At 37.7% G+C, this 22,302-nt stretch overlaps 1 protein-coding gene across 7 annotated transcripts in view; it reads right to left on the bottom strand.

The window, feature by feature from the left end:
• Positions 1-22,302, bottom strand: part of TCF12 (transcription factor 12) — a 177,216-nt gene that overhangs the window by 12,060 nt on the left and 142,854 nt on the right. For 3 of the 7 annotated variants that reach the window (XM_075713959.1, XM_075713961.1, XM_075713962.1), the window contains 7 exons: positions 19,208-19,313; positions 17,926-18,065; positions 17,463-17,607; positions 15,886-15,950; positions 11,612-11,690; positions 6,893-6,966; positions 4,970-5,176 (listed from right to left, as the gene is read on the bottom strand). In XM_075713959.1, the coding sequence (XP_075570074.1) occupies positions 4,970-5,176; positions 6,893-6,966; positions 11,612-11,690; positions 15,886-15,950; positions 17,463-17,607; positions 17,926-18,065; positions 19,208-19,313 (816 nt within the window). Of the gene's footprint in view, positions 1-4,969; positions 5,177-5,898; positions 5,971-6,892; positions 6,967-11,611; positions 11,691-15,885; positions 15,951-17,462; positions 17,608-17,925; positions 18,066-19,207; positions 19,314-22,302 lie in introns of all 7 variants that reach the window. The other 4 variants (XM_075713958.1, XM_075713956.1, XM_075713957.1 and 1 more) reach the window with 3 other exon arrangements.

The following is a 22,302-nucleotide window of genomic DNA, read 5'->3' as shown; positions in this document are numbered from 1 at the left end:
TTTGAAACAGGCTTACGAATTCAAAGCATACAGTTTAGATTAACAAGATTTACAAAGAAACTTAAGAGCTGAAGTGTAACAAAACTGAGCGCAACATGAATTTTTATCTCTGATCTATGATGTACTAGAAAATCCAAACAGGCAAACAAAAAAAACCCCCAAACCAAGACACTTGCTGAAAGTCACTGTATCCCATTACGAAGGCCAAACTTATCAGCGACTGCTTCGAGGTACTAAATTGGATCTTTAGTCTCTTAAACACCGAGTTTAGGAAACTTAGTTTGCTTTTCTTTCCCTGGACTGCCACTTCACAGAAAAAGAGGCTCTCTCCATCTGCATGTCAATGGAGCGCAACCTTGGCCTTCCTTTAAGTCTTCTGAAAGGCGTTTTACACCATCAGCTCCGACACCTCCGCAACAAACGAGCTCGCGACATGCTTTATTGCTATTATTTATAAGTAATTCTCAGGCAAATGACTTCCTAGCGCCGAGGGCGGCGGGGGCGGTTGCGCGTCCAGCCCCAGGGGCCTGGACCTGCTTGAGGCCCCGCAGCTTCTCCTCGGGCCTTGCCCCGGGGCAGCCGGCGCTGCCGCTGCAGAGCCCCGGGGCCGCCACCCCCCCCCGAAAGCCCTGGGGGGGCTTTCGGGGGGGGGTGGCGGCCCCGGGGCTCTGGACTGTGGCAGCACCCCGGCGTCACCAGAGAGCCCCTCCAGCCCCCGCCGGGCGGGGCGGGGCGTGGTGCCGCCATTAGCAAGCGGCCGCCCCGCCGCCATCCGCGGCCTGGCCTGCGCCGGCCCGCCCCGGGGCGGGTCCTCTAAGGCCTCGTCCTAAAAACCGCCTTATCCATTAGAATTCCAGCATTCCGCAAACGGGGGCTGGCAGCGTTGAGTTTCATAAGCAAACAAACTTGGGAGTTCATCCATTCTTCCGTGAGCTGGCTTCGCCTTATTTTCGTGACCCCTCTCTTCAGTAAACCCTAAACGCTCCTCAGGCACACAAAATGGAAGCCAAATGGAAAGGCTGGATTCATACCGACGGCATAAAGCTAAAGTTTTCAGTTGCAAAGGCAAAATATTTTCGAAAAATCTGACAAGCAATCAGCATAGACACCGCATTTGCTAAAAACGTATTGAAATCACTTGCCTTCGTGTATTTTCTCTGTACAATGACGATCTAATACGTATTTAGATTTCTCAGCAAATCAAAGAAGTTATGGCTGAGTAAAATCACGAGAGAAAAACAGTAGTCCTGCATGTAAGACTAAGTTGTTCTAATTTACCAGGTGAACTGTATTTGGTTTTATGCATTTCAAGAAAGACTTGCAGTTAGGATAATCTGCAGCCACACTCAGACTCCACAGTTTTGAAAAAAATGAGTGCAGAACTCATTTCAGTTGATTTAAGTGATAACATTTGGGATCTGAAACCAGAAAACCAGTTAGGTATTTTTTGCAACTAAATAAAAACTAGACAAAACATGGCAGCTGATGACACACCGCTGCACGTAGGAGAACCGAGAGTGACACGTGGGTAAAGGACAACCTTTGTCCGGTTAACACTGGTTCTGCATCTCACACTTCAATTTGATTATTCATTTTGAACTCCTCACAATAAAAAGCTTTTGAGAACTGGAGGGGGGAACAAAAAAAAAAAAATCAGTCTTTCTTCATATTTGCTTTGGGACTTAGATGTAAACATATTTAAAAATACACACACTTTTCAAGCCATACTGGCTGGTCAATTTGGCTTTGGTCATTAACACCGTTTTAACTAAGGTGAACATAATTAGGACAATGAAAAGGGCTTCAGAATCACGATTTTTACACTTCAGACACCTCAAAGTTGTTCAGTGGGAGCATAACCTCTGCAGAGAAATACTACCACTGGAAGGGCTTTCAGCAAGAGCAGAGGTTGGTGTTGGCAAAGCAGCTTAAACTGCCCTTTCATGCTTTTATACTGCAGCACACACAGGGTACAAAGAGGGAGACCACCAATTTTCTTAGATTCCTGTTATACCTGGAAAAAAAACCCTGTGACTTAAGGACCGAGTTCCATCCTGAACTGAGTTTCCAGGCCTTTTATTTATTTATTTTTAATCAATTCAGGCTGTTCTTTTTCCATTGTATTACAATGACAAATAAAAAGCAGCTTGAATAAGAACAAAAAGAGTATTACTTCTTAACTTTTCAATAATACATGAAATAAAATACAAATCAACTTCAAAGGCCACTTAGCAAATATTTGATGAGTTTGAGATATTAAAAATCTATTTGAATAAGTCTAATGGCCAGCCCAGCTAAAAAGAAAACAAGACCATTCAGAGCGAGCAGGAAATGAAGTCAACTAGAGTTTTAAAATAAATCTGGCTCAAAAATTAAGCAAATGTTAAAATAAAACCATGTCTGGTTACACTAATTACATAAAAAGGAGTTAAATTACTCATTTCCTAGCTCCTTCTGCCAAGATCATCTTCTTCAAGGGAAATTAAATTTATTTTATTTCTTTTTTCCTAAAGAACAAAAATGTTTTGTACAAAGATCCCCCCGCCCTTGACAGCGAAGTTTCATTTAGCGCTCAATCCCAATCAACATTTCTTGACCAAAAAACCCTACGAACACACCAAACAAAAATAGGCAAACATCCTTATCAATGTTGACATTTCTCACTATGTTAGCCAGTACTCATTATTTTCTTAAAATTTATCAGAGGTCCTCTAAAGCAAAGTGATATTTAATTCCTGAGCAAAGTCTAGATCTTATAGTTCAGGTTGTGTGTCAAATTCTCTGCTCTCCTACATTTACTATTTCAAGAAAAACAAACAGTAAATAAGCACAGTTTGAAATTTATTGAATACTTCAAGAATTACACCTCATATTTGCGGGGCATTACTGAAATGCAGTCATCACTAATAAACTGCTCAGTTTCCACCACAGCCAGATGTGCCAACCTCTGCTTTGTACATGTTTCAGGACTCCATCCTAAGTCGTGCCGAGTTCCTGCAATTGTGAATGATGTCAAAGGGCACTCTTTGGGGACTGGGCAAGGCCACGACAGGATGCCTTCCGTTGGAGCCAATTATTCTGATGTAACACAATTAAGGTTAATCCAAGAAATTCTTTAGCTGACTCACTTTTCAAGCCAAAACTGATCTGCAAGCTTGTTTCACCCAGCGAGGATGAAATATAAAAGCAAATCTTTTTTTCATTTTCCTAATCCAAGTTTATTTCTAACAGGCAGCAAGCATCCTTCAATCAAAATTGCAGGCCAATCATTAGACAATAAATCAAGTCTATATGACATTGAAGTTATACAACTACATTAAACTACAGCAGATCAAGGAATCTTTATTCATTTTGGAGAGTCATTTTCCACTGTCACCTATTTTAATCAAAACTGAGTTGATAAAATATTTCTCATAGCTTAGTTTAAAAGAGAAACAGAGATTTTTATGTACGTTTCAGCACTATCTACATTTGACTGTATCTGGCTTAGCAGTATCGGAAGGTTCCACAAGTCAGAGAACAATTTCGTCACTGCAGTTTCAGTCACCCACTTTACCCCACATCACTAAGACCTAGGGGAAAAAAGTTTTCTTTTGTATGACTAAATTTCAGTCTACCCCCACAACACTGTAAAACTTTCCCCTTAACAACATTCTTTAAATATTAAATATGAGGCAGTATTAAAAAAATTTCTAAAGTATTTATGCATCACTTCCTTCATTACTGAAAGTAACTGTGAACTTGTGTTAGAAACCTGAAGTTGGACATGCGTTTGGAAAGTACCCCCTCCCCAAAAGCCCCCAGACACACGCAGCTTATAGAAAGTAACCAGTTCTTTTTGATGTTTACTGCAGTGGTTCTGAAATTAATATAAATGGATGTGTGACGTGCGAATGGGAGAGCCTGGAACTAATTCTGTTTTATAGAATACAAACCCTTCAGCAATTGGGGTACCTAATTATTTTGATGATAGGTGAAATCTTGCCTTGATCACACAGTACCCAGCTGTGAATCTGTTTTATAACAGAAAATTTCACAGCATGTAACTGGTCTTTAAAATTACGCTGTAAACATGCAAACACATGGCACCACTAAAATAAGCATGTTTTAAAAAGTTCTTTTTCCTTTCAGCATTTTTGAGAAGGGAGGAATGAAAAGGAAGAAAAAGGGAAGTGAGCAATGCTACAAATAGATTTCGTTTACTGTATAATGCTTTTAACATATTTCTGATCTATGAAAAGCTCGACTACATTTTTTTCAGAACAGTTCGCATTTTTCAAGAATCTAAAAGATATGGATTGAGTGATTTCGCTTTTCTTGGGGACTAATCTGAAAGTTGTTTCCTCTTCATTGTTACTTACACTACAGCTGTGCTCAAACTCCTTTTCATTTAGGAAAAAAGTTTAAATTTTGAGCCTGCGCACACTATGGTTCCACATTCCAACAGCTTCCTCCCCGTCCTCTGCCAGCATCTGCTATTGAAGACTAGTTCCAATTTATAATAAACAGCTTTTCCAGACCAGAACACTTGAAATTCAGTCCTTCTTGACTGCTTTTCCCATTCAATCTCCCTATTCACCATTTCAAGGAGAAAACTGTTCTGCCAATTATTACACATCTGGAAAAAATGCATGTATAAGCTGAAATGCTCTCAGCAGAAAGTTTCAACTTTCTGCATATGGTCACAGCAGGATTTTATGGGCCACTGACCAGGCCAAAGTCTAAGTTTTCCCATCTTTCTCCTCCCCCTCATTGCTGCCCACCCCCACCCCAGCCCTCTAATTGGAAACCCACAGCAGGTGCAAGTTGTCTGCCATCTTTTCCTCCACAACAATCTCGAGTAGTTTCTTCTTGATAAATATTACTCATACAGTCCAGTTTTGACTCACTAGGCTCTATGATAATTCAAATGCATCAGCTGTAAGTAATTGCTTTGCATAAATATATACATGTTAAAAAATGTCATTACCATTGATGCTGGTCTGTTGGTTGTTACAAGGCTAGATGCTCCATAATTTGAGTTCAGGCTTCCAATTGGCCCATTGTGGGATGGTCCCAATAAACTATGTATATCTCCATGGCCACCTGATAGGCTTGTTGAAGGCCCCACGGCATGATTTCGTAGTACATGAATGGCATCATCGAGTCTGTCCAAGCGATCCTCCATTCGAGACTGCTGTTGGGATTTAAGAGGCACAGTGACAGTCATTACTGAATAGATCTGCAGACCCATTATACTGTAACAGTTTCTACCTTGGAGATATTAAAGATAGAAGATGAAATGCAGTATCAAAAGACTTTGAAAGCACCTACCAGCACTACAAACAAACAGGAAAAAGAAAAGATATCTGGAGATTTTGCTTGAGATAGCATTCATTCCACAAATAGGTGGCAGCTTTTAAAGTGAAGCTTATTATAAGGTTAATGTTACTCAGCTTCTATTACATGGCATGAACAAGAAAAAAAGGAAGTGCTACAAAATAAGCTATCTAATACAGGACGAGAAAGAATGATCATAAAATCAGCCTCACCACGTTGGTAACAATTAAGAGAGGCAGTGGCTTTTTGAGAACCTGTATTACAAAAAAAACTGGACAAAACTTTAAGTTATCATTTTCTAAAATGGATCTTTAAACAGATTAGATATTTCAGAAATAAAAGCGAGTTCTGTATGTTACTGCAGAAAAGTCTGTCTTAAAATTACTTTCCTTTAAAAAAAGACCACAAAAACCCCAAAGCAAAACCACTTCTGACACTGCAGCTGCCTAGAAACTGAAATAGCAGAATGTTGGAGTCAAAAGATGGGTCATACACTACACTAATTTAAGTTTTTAATGGGGAATCCAAAGGAAGCATTAATTGAAACACAAAAAGGCACCATCTAAAGTGAAATAGTACCTCACAGACATCCTTTAAGAAGGACATTGCATCTTGCAAATGCTCGTGAAGTTGCTGTTCAACTCGATTTTTCTGGCAAAGTCAAGACAGAACAGGAAGCAAAGCACAGGTTAAGATTAATTCAAAAAAGAGGTGAGGAAACAGCTGATGTGCATGTCAGCAATAAATTGTTAGTCAAGTTAATGCAACAGAGATCTGATTATATTAAGATAAGAAAAGGCTAATATTTAACACTGCAGTTATGTTAGGATTCTAAGATGTACATACCAATTATATTTAATTGCAAAAATACTGAAGAAAAGAAAACTGATTTAGCTTAAATTTATTCTTGTTAGACAGAAAAAAAGAAATCACATCTGTGGAAATTAGAAATATTAACAACTTATCAAAACCTTCCCTCAAATTTTTCCCCTTTCCTTCCCAATGCTGCATCAGAAATTTAAATAAGTCAGTAACTTAAATCCTCTGCTGAATCTTCAAAAGAAGAAAATTTACAATGCTGTAGATTATTTCCTGTGTGTTTTTCTGTAAGTTTCATTTATTAAGAAATGAACATTCCCCAAAACCAAATAATAATTACAAATAAAATACATTAAATACTTTAATGACAGTGTAATGAAAACAAGCCCAAGAGACTACTATTTCAGGGAGAGAGGGGGAAGGACAAGTAAATGCGAAGGCATGAAGTCTTTATCTTGTCTCCAGACTGAACTTTAGGTAAGAATTAGCTATGGATTTGTGAAAAGGTACCAGAATCTCGTAACAGCGCTTTAGCACCAGCTGTCCTCAGCACAGAAGCCTGATGCCCAAGGAACAGATGGTGAAAGACACACCCTGCACGTCTTATATTGTTCAACTGAACAGGCCATTTGTTAGCAAAGAATTCATTTGTAATGCTATCCTACTGTTTCCTTTAATGATATGCAGGATTTATACAAAACCAAGCCTTCAACTCTTAAGTAAAAAGTACTGTGTTGCTTTCAACAATTCTTACCAAGGAGTGTAGAGAGTTTTCATAGTTTGGAGATGAGGGGGCTTGTCCTCCACTCCTAGACCACTGACTGGCACCTGTCAAAATTGTCTAGGTTAACGCACAGATTTATGCAGCATCAGTGGGAAGCAGAGACGCAGTATTTCTCAACATAATTAAAACCAATGTATTCTGCATAAAGGTAAGCTAACATATGGGTATACAAAGGAGGATAAATTCCTTCATTCTGCTTTATTGAGGGGTAATTTTTATATCCTGGCATCTGTAGGGTTAGACACATTATCAATGACAAAGCAGTAACATCTTCCAAGTACTTCAACATTAAAAGAGTGGACTAAACACACACACACACACACACACACTGCGTCTGAAATACCTGCTTTCTGCCAGTGTCACCATAAAAAGATTGCTGAATTCTTTCTTCTTCAGATTATGTTCAGTATATGTAGGTATATCTTTAATAGTGTTAAAATATTTAAAGAAATAAAATAGACACTGAATTAAGGATAACTGGAAAACCATTTTTATGAGACCTCTCTACTAAATAAGAAAATTTAAAACTAGATCTATAAGCTTTCTTTTTCTTGTCTAGTGCTACACTATACCATTTTAGATTATAATGCGTTCCAAGTTTAGGAGAGTAAAAATACACCTAAGTTATTCCCATTTCTTATTTCAGATATATTTAAGGTGAATTAGCAGCTAAAGAATCATTGACCATGCAACAAATTGACAATTATAGCCATGTTACCTACACACTGCAAATTCAAATACATATCCATTCTAATCTGACACAAATATACCTAATTACCATGTAAAATTTAGAAATAATTAGATGTGAAATGCAGTAACTAATAAAGCAGTATTTTTAAAACAAAGCCTAAAGTAGTACAACATGTATTTTTCTCACCAACTAATAATGCATCTTTTATAAAGATACTACATGAAATTCTATGTCCATTAGAGACAGCTTCCTTTCAGCCATACAAATGTAATAATAAAGCAATTACATTAATAAATTATGGACATACAATCCAAAGCAGCTCATTAAAGGAAGAGCCTGTGGGCTTGTTCTTTCAATAACAGCCAGAGCTGTACGTCTGGAAAACTGGGAAAAGGTTTAATAACATTACAGTTCCTTTGTTCAGAGAGCTGCAAGTAGTTACCTTTTAAAGACAGGGTTTTATTTACCAAAAGAGTACAGCTTGCATAGCTATTAAAATACCTAAATATTTCCTTTCTAATTAAAAAAAAATAAACCATCTTCAATTTCATAAAAGCCCAGAGCTGCCATAACTGTGGTGGAATTCTCTTTTAAAAATCTAACGACATCAGTGAGTAAGTTTATAATTGCCAATTTTCACTTCACACAGCTACTCTGGGTCTGGATCTGCAGTCTCCCTCTGCATTATTGTCATTCCCAAACTTGGGAATAATGCTTGGAGTCCCACTTATTTTTGCAAAGCATTAATGAAACAGCTTTAGAGTATTTTGGCTCAGTGTAATGTTTAAATTTTTATTTGGTCAAAACTCCATTTTTAGAGACAAGACCACAGTCAAGGCTTTAATGAGTGCTCACTACTAACAAGATTGAGTGTACTACTTCCTACAATAAAGCATCAGCTGAATATTAATAGACTCAATGCCTGTGCATCTCGTCTGAGGGGTTTTTTTAAATGGAAAAGGGCATTATTTCCTTAATGTAAGCCCAGAACAAAACTCTGAATAGGACTTCTCAACAAAGGAAACAAAAAGAAAAGCGGGGAGGGAATACTCAGCTCCTTCTCCTCTCAACCAACCAACCCACCTGCAACCTGCAGTTTTTAATCACACCTCTAGTAATGCTAGTGCTCTTTCTGAGCGTTGGCATACTCTGACTCCATGCCTGCGCAGGTTGCCAGATGGCACTGATTTCCTGCTTTCCTCATTCCACTCCCCCTCTTAGAAGTTCGTGCATGAAATCCACCAATTATGTTAAAAAGCATCCTGGCACCGCAAGCCCTGCAATTAACAACTGCAGCTTTTAGTGCAGCACCAACATAGCAGCATGAAAAAACAAATACGGGAGGCAAGTGTTGGGATTTACAGGGGTCATCGATAGTAATCACTGTAGTATTGTTCTTACTCTCAGAGTCTCCCCAACACTAATCCCCTGGCTCCCCTTTCAAGCACACACTCGCACTGGAGTCGGCAGAGGGCTGGTTTTGCACCCTCAGAACCGACCGAACCCTTCTGAATACCTCTGATCCTGGGAGGAGGATTCTTCAAATACCAAGGCTCCCACCATTCAGATCCGTATATAAACTTCACATACATATACACAATCATTAAAACTATGCAAGAAGCTAAGCTCTGGGCATGTTTATGTAAAATTAGAAATTAAACGAGGGCAGGGAAGATGAGACACGCACTATTGTCTCATAACATTTGGGGGTTTTCATCATGTTGTTTTCAAAGCTTTTACTTAAATTGATAAAAAAAAAGTCATTAGTACTTACCCAGTAACCTAACAGCCAAATAGTCAAATGTGAGCTTATATACTTAAGTGTCTCATGACATTGCTATCTCTCAATGCTTTAAATGGCAAATAGAGTGCTCCTACTGTAATTTACAATTAAAGAATAGGTAAATTATGACTTAGTCAAATCTATAACAACAGGAATGCTAAATAAGCAAAGAACTAACTGCAAAAGAGGAAAATCACAATGAAGGCTAAAATACTCCAAAATATATTATTTTAGTATACATAAAACATTTGTTTTATCTGCAATAACTTTTTGGGTCAGGACAGAAAATGGCTACCAGGAGTATAAATAGCAATAAATATAGTAGTAATTACTTTACATTGTGCTTCACTGTGTTCTTAGAGACTCATCTGGGAATAAAGATAAAAGTCCAGATTCATAAATGAAGGTAATTAACTACTGGAGCAATTTACCAAAGGCTTGATAAATTCTGTATCACTGGAATTAAAGGGGGTGGGGTGGGAGGGTGTAATTGTAAAGCAGATGCTAAGTTTGTGCCTGAGAAGGATTTCAGTATTATTTGCTTGTATCTACTACTGTCTTAGCCGTCAGAATCCAGAATAAGGAACACAAAACCACAAATTTTGGAGAGTTTTACATTTGATACAGGTTCCAACAGACAAAGGCATCAAAACAGCAAAGGGAAAGCCCAAATTTTAGGGACCTCAAATTTGTATTCTAAACCCAGAAATTAGCTAGCACTTTCATGCTTACAAAATTAGGTGTGGTATCTAATCAGGGAACTCCAATTGGGATCTTTAAAATTTTAAATACTTGGAAATGTCAGAACTTCTTTCTTCCAGCCACAGAGCTCTTTTCAATATTTGCTTTGATGTTAAAAAGAAAACAGTAATAATTTTCTGCTCTGATCTGTCTTTTCAGTACAACAAGGATACACAAAACATTTTTGTCAACTGTAATCACTAAATCAAAAATCCCATTAATGCCATCGTTACTCAATTCAGTATGTTTTTTTCAGTTATAGAAACAAAATGCCTAAAGCAGCTGCTCAGGTATGCCATGTCAGATATTCATTAATCCATTAAGTCCACAGAAAACCAGAACAGCGTCCATTAAACACGAGTGAAGCATGAATGATGAAAGTTTTGAGTGACGTTGCATATATAGATATGCATATTCACATACATATGTATATGACTGCATTTTGCATGCAACAACTTTACTAATTTATTCATCTAGATTACAGAAGTGTTCAGCTAAGCTCATCCTGTACACCTTTCACTATAAGTTAATTTTATTTTTTGTTTTATAAAAAGCAAAACACTCTTGCAAAAGAGTGACCAACAGCCAGGAGTCTGCAGGGATATATTAAACAACAGAGAATGGGAAAACAGACTGTTGTATAAACGTTAAATTATTTAACAAACTGCACTATAGGAAAGAACAGGGTTAAAGTTACATCATCTTGCTTGTAATTCTAGTTCTTTGTTAAACAACAAATTTAAGTCAATGGAGCTTTCACAGTCCTCTCTATATGGAGAACAGCTGTTCAACTTTTACTAGACAGCTGAGGCCACAGTGTCTGTGAAAGCTGCACTACCCACTAATAGCTGTAGGCAGCTGCCCACAGTTCATCTCCACACTGGAATGCTGCTTCCCACATTCACATTACAAACACACAAAGCACAGGTGACAGAGGTGGCTGCAATACAGAGCATTTATTTCAAAAAATGCCAGAAATTCCTCTCCCATAGAATGAAAGCATTCATGAAAGATATGAATGAAAAGCTATCCTGTGTAAAAATTGGATAGTCTCATAGCCTACTATATTTTCATTAGAGGGAACACACATCTGCTGTGTTTGTCATTGAAAGCTGCCGCAGAGTTTTAACATATAGCTTTAAAAAAAAAAAACAAAACCCTAACCAAATCACCCTTATTTCTCTCCAATAGTACAGATCTGTTCAGATATCTTTATAGCTGTGACAGTATACGGTCATTCAATGTTTTCAAAGATTATTTTAATAAGCTAATTTTCAAAGCCAGTTGCCAGGATTTAAGCGAATGCTCATAATAAAATACTTAAGAATCTGGGTTTATAAATCTGGGTTTAGTACAATGGAAAAACAAGCAAAATATAGAAGTAATTATGCAAGGAAGCTACCACTGATCTGTGATTCCAAACAGGGTGTTTTCAAAATAACACACAAGTTATTGACAAATGGCTAGTTTCTACCTGTAAGAGGTGATGGTGATCCAACTGGTGTTGACGGATTCGATGGAAAACTACTGCTGGTATGATCAGGAGAATAAATCTAACAACAGACAAAAGAGATCATATATCAATACGCGTCATAATACACGGTTTAAAAAAAAAAAGCTATTAGGATTCCTTTTCATGCTTTTAATTGTCACTCTTGATGCTGGATTGATAAAAAAACAATTTGATCCTTCAATCACAGCTCTGCTTTATTACACTCAAGGCTCTAAAAACGTCCAGAGAACTTTCATTTTCAAGCAGCTGTCAAAATAACCACAGCCTGTATTTGATAGCAACACAAGTATAACTGACCTTCCTTCTACTTTAACAGCAGCAGAAATTACCGCCTTTTCATCATTGAAGGGGAACAAGATACGTGAGAGTTAACAGTACGCAGACAATTGTAACAAACAAAGCTTCAGGAAAATGCAGAGGAATAATGACTTCCCAAACTTTAGACAGAGAAAAGGTTTTAGCAGTCATCACATGTTATCTTCCAAAAATTAATCCTTCATAAGAGAAAATACCAAAAAAGCATTCAGCTCTAGTTATTATTAGTACCTGCCAAACAAAAACCATCTGAAATTTTGTTGCTTTTGCTATGTATTGCAGCACACACAATTTTTCTCTCTTATTTCTGTATCAATTGCTCCCTTAAGATACTAAACCTCAACTTGCAACAATTCATTCCTTGCTATTAATGTAATTAAAAGGTCTTGATAAAAACAAAAGACATAATGCTTAAAGCTTTAATTAAATCTTAAAATTTCAAGATTCTTGGAAAACTTGTTTTGTGAAGGGAATTGAATAGGTTTAGAGGCTGACTTAGTCTTTAGAACGTATTTTTACAGGTCATCAGTTCAAACCTGTTTTACTTGAGCAGAGACCAGGATTTGTTAGTCATCAGATGGCAGCTAAAAAATCTTCACTGGCAGTGTGGTTGATGTCTCTTCACACAGACAATATGACGTTTCAGCATTCAGCTGACAATAAACTGGGACTTGGTTAAGTTGCATATTGTATTTTTTGAACTGACAAAACCGGGACCTGATAGACCACATGCTCCTTCCTGGTCTATCATACTTCTTCATTAGAGAAGACCATCAGTTCCCTAATGAAGTAGCTCCTCCTTTTCATACATACTAGAAAGAAAATATATTTAAAGAACAAACTACCTCAGACCTTTGTAGGACATTCATGCATCATACGTCAGTGTAAAAATAAATCTTGGGTGTCAGCATGGGAACTGTAGACAGTTCCAGACAGATAAGATACAGAAAATTAAAATTATGTCAGAACAAAGGCCGTGAAGTTTCCTTTGAAACTGGCTGTTTTCCACCAGTCTACCTGGCGACTTTATTTTGCTATAAGAGGGAAAACCTGCATTATACCAAAGCCACAAGTAAAACACGAGGTCAGAATTCATTCTGCATGCAGTCCTTGGCCGATGTGCTGTTAAATGACCAATGATGAACAACCCTGACACCTTCTGCCAGGCTTAAACGGTAACATGACTCATTTTACTGCAACAAATGAGACTCCTCCTCCTATCAGTCATGGTCCATTCCAATCAGCGGGGTGCCAATATGCCAGGGTCTAATGAAAAGGCTCTTAGACAAAAGCTGCACAATTGAGGGCCTGCAGAGCCAAACCTCGGAGCTGTTAGTCCAATTTTTTAAACACTACAGTGTACATTTCAGTTAGGCTTTGTTATGTTAATGTTATTGAGTCTAAAGCAACAAAGAAACTTAATTCATGAATTACTTTTAGAAGTCAACTTCCCTACATTTTCTTTTCTTTTGTGAGGGGACCAGTGGCTATTTAACTACTGAGACCATACAAAGGCCTTTACCCTAGTTCTGAGGTAGGAATCAAAACATAAGTTATCACAAAGAGGTCTGATATAATCAACAGTTAAACAGTCCTCCTGTTTGATCTCCTCTAAATTAAAGACCAAGTGTTTTGATTTGGCATTAGGCAATGAAATAAACCAGATGTTTCTCCTGCCATATAACCCTCCATGGGCACAATCTTAAAGGGTTATTGTTTGGCAAATGTTCAGGGAAACACATTAGAAATGGCACGAATACCCAGATTTTCTTTTCTTTCTATCTATACTAGTTCATTATCCAAACTAATGCATAATCCACAGGGCTTTGGGAACTTTGTGTAAATACTTTCATGCACAATTCTCTTTCTTGCCTACCCTGAGATTAAGACCACAATTATCCAGGCTTAAACCTAAAATAAAAGAACCTTTGCAAATGTATTATCTGGCCTTACATGTTTAATCACATACTATTCTGTATGGTCTTTAATACCTAAACTGAAGAACAAATGTCGTATCCTCTGATGTTTCGCACATGAAAGGCCTATTGTGAGATGTACATCAACAGAATTTTAGAACTAGAAATTCCTCTCAACAGTTGCAGCGGTAGCGTTTAAAATCCTAACAGAAAGTCATACGGCGTCGTCTTAGGAAAAAAAAAGTCAAGACAATTGCAGGATTTAAATAAAACTTTGTTCAAACAGAAAAATACTCTTGGTTTACTAGCCATCAAAATTCATGTGCACTAGCTTCACCTGCAGGAGAGCCCACCTCCCTCCTCTCCACAACCGTGAGCGGTGCTCCTTGCCGAACAAGCGCAAGAAGTGTGCTGGGTGCACGCGTGTTGCGGGGTGCGGGGGAAGCAGATGGATGAGGCGAGGGATTTGAAGTGTGCAGACTATGGCATGCACTGATAGAGCAGATGGAATGCATCACCATCAGCTATGACAGAAATGATTTATGGAATGACCTGGCTGCTCCTGCCAAGCAACAACACAGGATGACAGAAACAAGTTTCTATGACAACCAGAGCCCACCCACCAGTTAGATTAAACATTTCTGCCCTGACTTCCACTCGCAATATATTTAGCATTTTTCCTCAAAACATCAGCCTGGTTTTCTCAGCTAGTGACTGGGGCAAAAATACCTGAAAGGATGAGAAAATAATTTTAAAAAGGAGAGCAGTGGAAAGAAAACGTCACAAAGTCCTGCAGGTCTAACTGGCCAGCATGACAGACTTAACAGAAATTTTGGTCAGGCTGCAGAACAGCAGACATCCTAATACATCTGCAAAGTAATGAACAGCTTGAAGTATGTAAGCATTGCTATTTCTAGGAGTCGAAATGATCCCCGTTCTTTTCTGACAGGTCCTGAACAGACAAAAAGTGTTAACTGCCCTCTGGACTCTGAATTGTTATCTATTTGCTGAATCCCCAAAAGCAACAGGGACAACATTTTTCTTCTCAAAGCCAGTAGGTCAGAGTTCTCCTACCCAATATGGACATTACAGACATTATCAGATCTGGTAATCTTTTAACATATGACCCTCCGGGGGTTGCAAGGGTAACAGGATCTGCATGAATATGCACATTTGCATTCACTGGTATGAGGTGAGGGATGCAGAATCCAACCCAGGAATGGTCTTTTGGGGCTGCAAAGTAGTCATTTCTATCTTTTGAATGAGACTTAGTCTCCCTATTTGCTATGTACAAGAAATACAAAGTAATCCCCCAGCCACCATTCCTAACTCTGAAATTTCTGCTATACTGTATCAATTACTGTTTTATAAAAAGTACATCTGATTGTATTAATGCAAAAATAATTGCTGTATGCATGCATATGTAAACAGAGCTTTTAGTAGACTTAAGATACTTGCAATGTTTTACATTACCTACATTATTCCAACAAGAGTTAAGAGTTTAAACTTTACGCATATACGACATTTTAAAGGCTGTTCCATAAATTACAGCTATACAACACTGCATTCAAAACCTCTCAGTTTTATAAGGCCACTGAGAAAACATTTTAAACCCCGAGGCAGGATCTGCTCCAAGAGTAATGTTAAAAATATTTTACTTTAACTAGAACACGGGGGGGGGGGGGCAGCAGGGGGGAGAGGGAAATCAAACCCTGAACTTATGATTGTCTTTTATTTGTGTAAACAACTTTCTAAACTGTATCTGCCCTAAATTCTTCCATCACCTGTTAAAAAAACAAGGAAGTCAGAATGAGTCTTCTGCAAGAAGACTCATTGCTTTTTTATAGACATTTGTCTAGTATATGACATTGTATCATAGTACGTTATTTTAACTTCATACATGAAAACTCCTGATTTGGTACTATAAAATTAATGAACACATAAATAATGGATGCAATGACCAAAATATGTCTTTCAGATCCGAACATTCTAACTGCTACTTACAGATGCCAATGCCTTTCCAAGTGCATCACCTGTCTGTGAGCTTCCAGCACCATTTCCTCTGTTTCCTGTAATGTGGAAAGCAAACCCAACACTTACTTCTAAAGCTGAAATTTTATTTACTTTTATTATTGTCATCATATACAGTTGAGCAACCACTTTTTAAATGGATATTCTGAGGAAGTCAGTGTCAACAGAATCAGTTCTCATTATATTTAAAAATTTAATTAAAACAATTAGATTTAAATTTAGATGCTCTTCTCTTCAAAGTCAAACACAGTATCACTGTGATAACTTAAGGACCAACAAGTGAAAGCAGTTAGAAAAAAAAGACTGAAATTGTTTTTCTGGGATCACAGGCTAATTTTAACAAAATGTGAAAAGAGAATCAAAATCAGAAAATTCTATTATTGCAGCTTATTTCTAAACTCTTATCACTAAAGTGCTGCACGTTTCATTAATTCTTAAAGCCAAATTCACTGAATAGTTCCTTATGTGCCGCCTTGCTCCCCCTGCTCTAATTCCCTGTGTTGTACTCTCATCTTTACTTTAGAAAATCCCTGAAAAGCTCTTATCCACCAAGCTTTGTCACCCCTGCTCTTAGTTGCATGTCAGCAGCTTTGCGTGCCCTTTTGCTCCACACACCATCAAGCCAAGAGGAGGTCTGAACCCCTGCCAAATGGAAACACAGAAAAGACCTGAACCCTCTGAAATATCTGCTTTACTGTAGAAGACAGACCCTTTCAAAGTGAATCTCCTTTCTCCAATTATCAACTTCTAATGTCAAAAACTTGTATTTAATGTGAATGTAAGCCATTCATATCAGAAATCCAAATCACGCGACACTCGCTGTTTCAAGTTCATGGCAAACTTGGATCTTCCAGCTCACTGACTGGGTTCTGTTTAAAGATCTGAGTGTAAAACATGTTCCCAAATCAAAGCCAATATAGTCACTCTAGCTAAATTCTGCTTACCTAAAATGAAGCTAAGCGCAAATCATAGCAAACTGACAAGGAGCATCTACAAGCATTTAATTTCTACAGCTGTACCTTAAGATGTGCAAACATGTGCAAGGAACAGATGATCATCCTATACTGCATGCTTTCTAGGTAAGCACAGAAGAGACTAAAGCAGCCACCATACTGGCTACTCAGTAATCTCTAAATCAGTTAAGAGAGGGATTTACGATGCAGTTTATCAAGCTCCCCAAAGAAACAGTCTTCCTGCCTTTCTCCTGCACAGTACCTTGGTGATACAGCAACTCTGAAAACTGCAACACCAGAACTACGTATATGAACGTGTACACACACTAAACCATGGAAGGATAACTGCCATTAAGTCAGATGGATACAATCTCCCGAGCATAGGCTTGGCTGTGAAAGCAAATAAACACTAAGTCTTAAGCTGACTGCAAAACAATTTGCATCATCTCAGCCATACTGAGGACAGAAATGTCACAGTGGCGTGGTATCGCTGATCTACAAGCATCCCATAAATGAAACCTTACTAACTTTGTGCGTCATGCAGCCCTAAATTTCATTTTCTTGTAAAATTAAAAAAAAGTAGGAAGAACTTTTTACCCAGAATATTATCTGATCCATTGACAGGTGGAGTGTGCGAGGCAGCTACATAAGGTGAACTGCTGGTACTGCCACGATGGAAGCTAGACATTGGAGGAAGACTGGCATTTATATCTGTAGGTGAGACTGAATGTGGGGGATAGCTCTAGAGAGAAGAGAAACAGACATAAGACATTAAGTAGTCTTTAAATAAATGTTGATATTTTAAGATCAAATACACAACACCCAGCTCTTTATTAAAGAAAGGGACTCATCCATCCTCTGGAACAGACACTATACAGCCAAAGACTTCTATTTATACAACAGACATAAGTAAAAGGATATAAATCTAATACATAAGTTTGTGATTTCTGACAACTGGGTTTTTAACTGACATACACGAGCAGCAAACAAGGAATGAATTCTTCTAAGTCAGATCTCCATATACAAGTACAAATACATTAATCTCTGCTGCGTATCTTACCAAACGGTCATGTGTGTGCAGGCTGCCGTAACTGCCAGACTGGGACATGTGGGAAGAGGAGCCTCCCAGCATTCCGCCATAGCCGGGCTGGCTCATGCCATTGGATGAACTCCAGAGGTCAGACGAATTGTGGGTCCCATCTTTTTTTTTTTTTTTTGGTATTATTTTTTAATAAAAAACAAAACAACAAAAATACGTTTAATGAAGAAGAGTACTAAGTTCTACTTTCGTTTACAAAATTATTTTAAAAGGATACAGAATTCAGCTACTCAGACTAACATGAGCAGTGAAATGGTGACCAGTTTATACTGCATCTTCTATTTTCATGCCACCACACTGTTGCTACATTTATAAAAGAACCAAAAAACCAACAGAGGCTTTATAGCTGAAATACAATCCAACCACAGCTGAGAAAATACCAAGTACTTCTGCTAATTACACAGACCTTCAGTAAGGCCAGATTTATATCAAGAGGGTTGATAAAAATTCCAGACTGAAAGAAATAATAAAAAAGGGGGCGGAGGAGAGAGAAGTTTGGCTAAGCAGAGCTCATCGTAAACATACAGTACAAAACATCTATTAACCTAAAATAAGCAATTTATAGTCTAAAATACCTTAGTACCATAAAAATATAAAAACATTTCATAATAGCAGATTTAAGTAACTGAAATGACTACATTACATAAGCCTTAAACCTGTGTGTCAATGCCGTTCTTCTGTAGCAAACTGAAGTGCTCTGTAAATTCCCATACTGAGGGACTATGCTTTCAATATGCTCCAAAACCTCATCAGACTACAGTACGAGCTAATTGTATGATGTGAGGCCGAGGAAATGAATTCTGCTCTCGTTTTGTTCAATGCAAACCCGTTTTTTTATTGGCATGCTGGATATACAAGCATTTGAGAACTTAAGACTGTTAGCTGATATTGTACAGTCAAATTCCAGAACAGTCAAGAAGCCCTCACCTCATTTTTCTCTATCACTCCAGTGTGCTGCTCTGAAGCCCCTACAAATCAAAGGATGGGGGATTCTGTCCATCTGGCCTGGTGTATAATCCCCTTAAATTTCAGTCAGCAATTAATGTCACAAGAAAAACTTTAAATCAACAGACAGCTCCCTTCATCTAACTGTTTTAAAAGTATATAAAACTTAATCATAGGCTCTAGCACGATATGTTACCTTTACGCTTCCTCCTTCATTCGGTACAACAGTGGCTGACTGCAGATTTCTGCCTAAAGGACAAGTGACACCTACCCATATATTTGAAGTCATTTTACCCACCTTGCATAAAGAAAGTGCTAGCAAACATACTGCTTGGTGGCTTAGGAGACGGGTAACTTGGAGATTCTCTGTTGAAATCATCAGAACTCGGGGATGGTGCATATACCTAAATATTGGAGAGCAATAAAAGAAGGTTAGTAATATTTGGGTGTCGTGCATTAAAAAACCCCTAACAGCATACAGACACAGATAGAAAGCACAAATAAAAAAAGAACAGTGTAGCAAGCTGCAGCATTTGTTGCCCTTGTTTTATTTGCTTTTTAGCACGTTGCCACAGTACAGAGGAACTACAGTAGAATGATCTTAACAACACACTTTCTGGTGTGCCAACTCAGCCAGGTGGCCTGATAAAAGCTTGAATGCTGATTTTGCTTTGTAAGTGCATGACTCGCACAGACTTGTTGCTCAAGATAAAAAAAAAAGTGAGATAAAACAACTGGGCCCCAAACAAATTTTATTTTAAAACAACTGTATGCCTGTTTGAATATTTAATTAGCTGGCACCCCAACAATCAGAAAGAAAAAGAACATCCAGTGACAAATGGAAAGATTTTAATGCAACCATTGTATCATCCATTCAGAAACTTGCACGCCTTTGTACAGTCATCAAAAATATACATAATGCAAGTCCCGAGGAGTAATCTTAAAACTGCAACATCAAGCAAATTATTTTCACACTGGCCTAGCATTAAAGAAAACCAGCATCTTTTTTTTTTTTTTCCAGTGTAACACCACATTGGAATGACCATTCTCAACTTGCAAGCAACAAATTTTCTTCACAACCTAAAAACTGTAAGATGCCAAATAAACGTAGTGATTAGAAGTCTTTCACTGCAGTGACTCTAAGAAGAACTATGAAGCATATTCAGGAATAAATAAGTCAAATCAACAAAGCCAGTACTCACAGACTCAAGGACTCTACCCATAACATTAGTTGTTCTAAGTGATGCTATTTCTTCATAACACTATTTTGGTCAATATGCTGAATATTGCAATATGACTAGTGTATATTAAAAGAAAAAAATCTTTTTTTAAAAAAAAAGGCAAATTAAATATGGCGGCAAAGAATATCAAAATGTAACATCGCAACCAGAGCATCTTTTTGCTACAAAGTAAAAAATGCAGTATTTTTATTTTTTAATCATTCACCTTACTTGTAAATACACAAGGCTTCATAAAGGTATCTATTAAGAATAAGGCTTACATAAATGCAACTTAAAGTCCACTATACCCTAAAATTCAAAAGTTAGTATTTTTATCCCTTCCTATGCAAATACAAGCACATGCATATATCTCCAAGATTCACACCTCTCCCTTGTCTTTCTGGGATGTTGTTTACCAAGCAAGAAAAGGGCCAGGAAAACCAAGCCGGCCAACAAAAAAAGCGTAACTTCCCTAAAAGAGAGCCATTGTTCTCCCGGAGGGTGATTGTTCTGATAGCGATATTTAGAAAGTGAAGTGGGCAAGTCCTGCTTTTCATTTGCATACCAATAGCCCTCCTCCCCACTCCCAAATGCTTTTCTAGCCTGCTGCTGTCAGACCAAATGGCTGGGCATGTGCCTGCAGACAGCACTCTTTTATATCAGAGGGACTGATTTACCACTCTCTTAGACTCGTTTTACATCAACAGAATTTCAATAAAATCTATCAAACTGCTGTATGATGGAATCAGGACAAGGGCACAAGGAACGAAGCCAGGGCATGGCTGTCAATACGAGCCATGGCATGAAAACGGCAGCAGGTAAAAAGACACCTGATAAAAAGGAGTCAAGTGGAAAACTTACAACTTTTAGTTGCATGCTTGTTCTAACCTTATTTTTTTATCAAAATAAAGGAAAAAAATTTAGGAAAGCAAGCCTTTCAGGGAGCTTTCGTTCAGTATTTTACTTGCAGATTTTCAATTTATGGAATAAATGTAAAATAGAGATGCTTACCAAACCTGAGTGACAGAATGACAATACGTTACAAGCAATGTTAACAGTACATATGTATTTACTATATATGCTGAATGCATGTATATTCCACGCCTCAGACATATTTTAACAGAAACGTCACTGTCAAACTGTAACTACTCACACTCATAAGACTGCAAACATATTAGGCAAAACTGGGCTTAATTTACAAGTTCTCTGTTGTGCAGAATAACGCAGCATGTGCTATAGCTGATGGATAATCTATCACTGTCACAGGACAGCAGTGGAAACAAAGCTTTATGACATTTAGCACTACCACGGAGATGTACACTGATTAATGCAAAATCACCTACAATGATGAATTATACTTCTTTTAAACTCTAATGTTATCAATGAGATTTGTAAATACAAGCTTCAGACTGAAATTTTAACGTATTTTAACGAATTTTAACATTTTACAAAATTGAGTGATTTATAAAAACTGATTAAACACTATCTCAAAGGGAAATTAAACTGAAAACCTCCTACAAATATATCATTTACAGATACATATGTACAAGCCATTAACATAATAAAATGTTATGAATTATATTAACGTAAAAGGGCCCTTCCAAACAGCTACATGAAAGTCCTAGCAGAGACACATAACTTTATATAGTTTCTGCTTGTTTTGGTATCTTAACTATAGCTTGCAAAAACATAGCTGCGATGTTATGAAGCTGCACTTGTGCCAGTCTAGATTTTTCAGATCAAAGGGTTCTTGCGGCAAAACACAACTGATGTGGTCTCAAAGACTTCATTAACTCCAGATGTGGGGAAATAGCCAGCCAATTCCACAAAAGGAGCAAGTCTCTTTTAGTTACAATCAGAACTACCCACAAATTAAAACCAGGCCTCTGATGTCATCTGATCACCTGCAGATGAGCGCCAGGTTTTTTCTGGTTAATGACCTAATCATAATTTTTATGCTGTGTTACTACAAACAAAATTTAAAAGCAAAGGAGAACATTTACTAAGATTAACCTGAAGTCCATGAGATGTGAAATACAAAGGTTCTAAATAAAAAAGTTTAGGAAAAAAAGATGACATTTTATTTTTAGGTCGGGAAACGATGTATCAGGGCGACTAGTTTGTTCACTCTGAAAGCCCCCGCATGCACTAGGACCCCTAGCCAGCAAAACGT

This window comes from Pelecanus crispus, chromosome 7 (genome assembly GCF_030463565.1).
Source record: "Pelecanus crispus isolate bPelCri1 chromosome 7, bPelCri1.pri, whole genome shotgun sequence".
NCBI classification, from domain to species: Eukaryota; Metazoa; Chordata; class Aves; order Pelecaniformes; family Pelecanidae; genus Pelecanus; species Pelecanus crispus.
The sequence above is the reverse complement of the archived record's forward strand: the minus strand, read 5'-3'. Positions and strand labels throughout refer to the sequence as shown.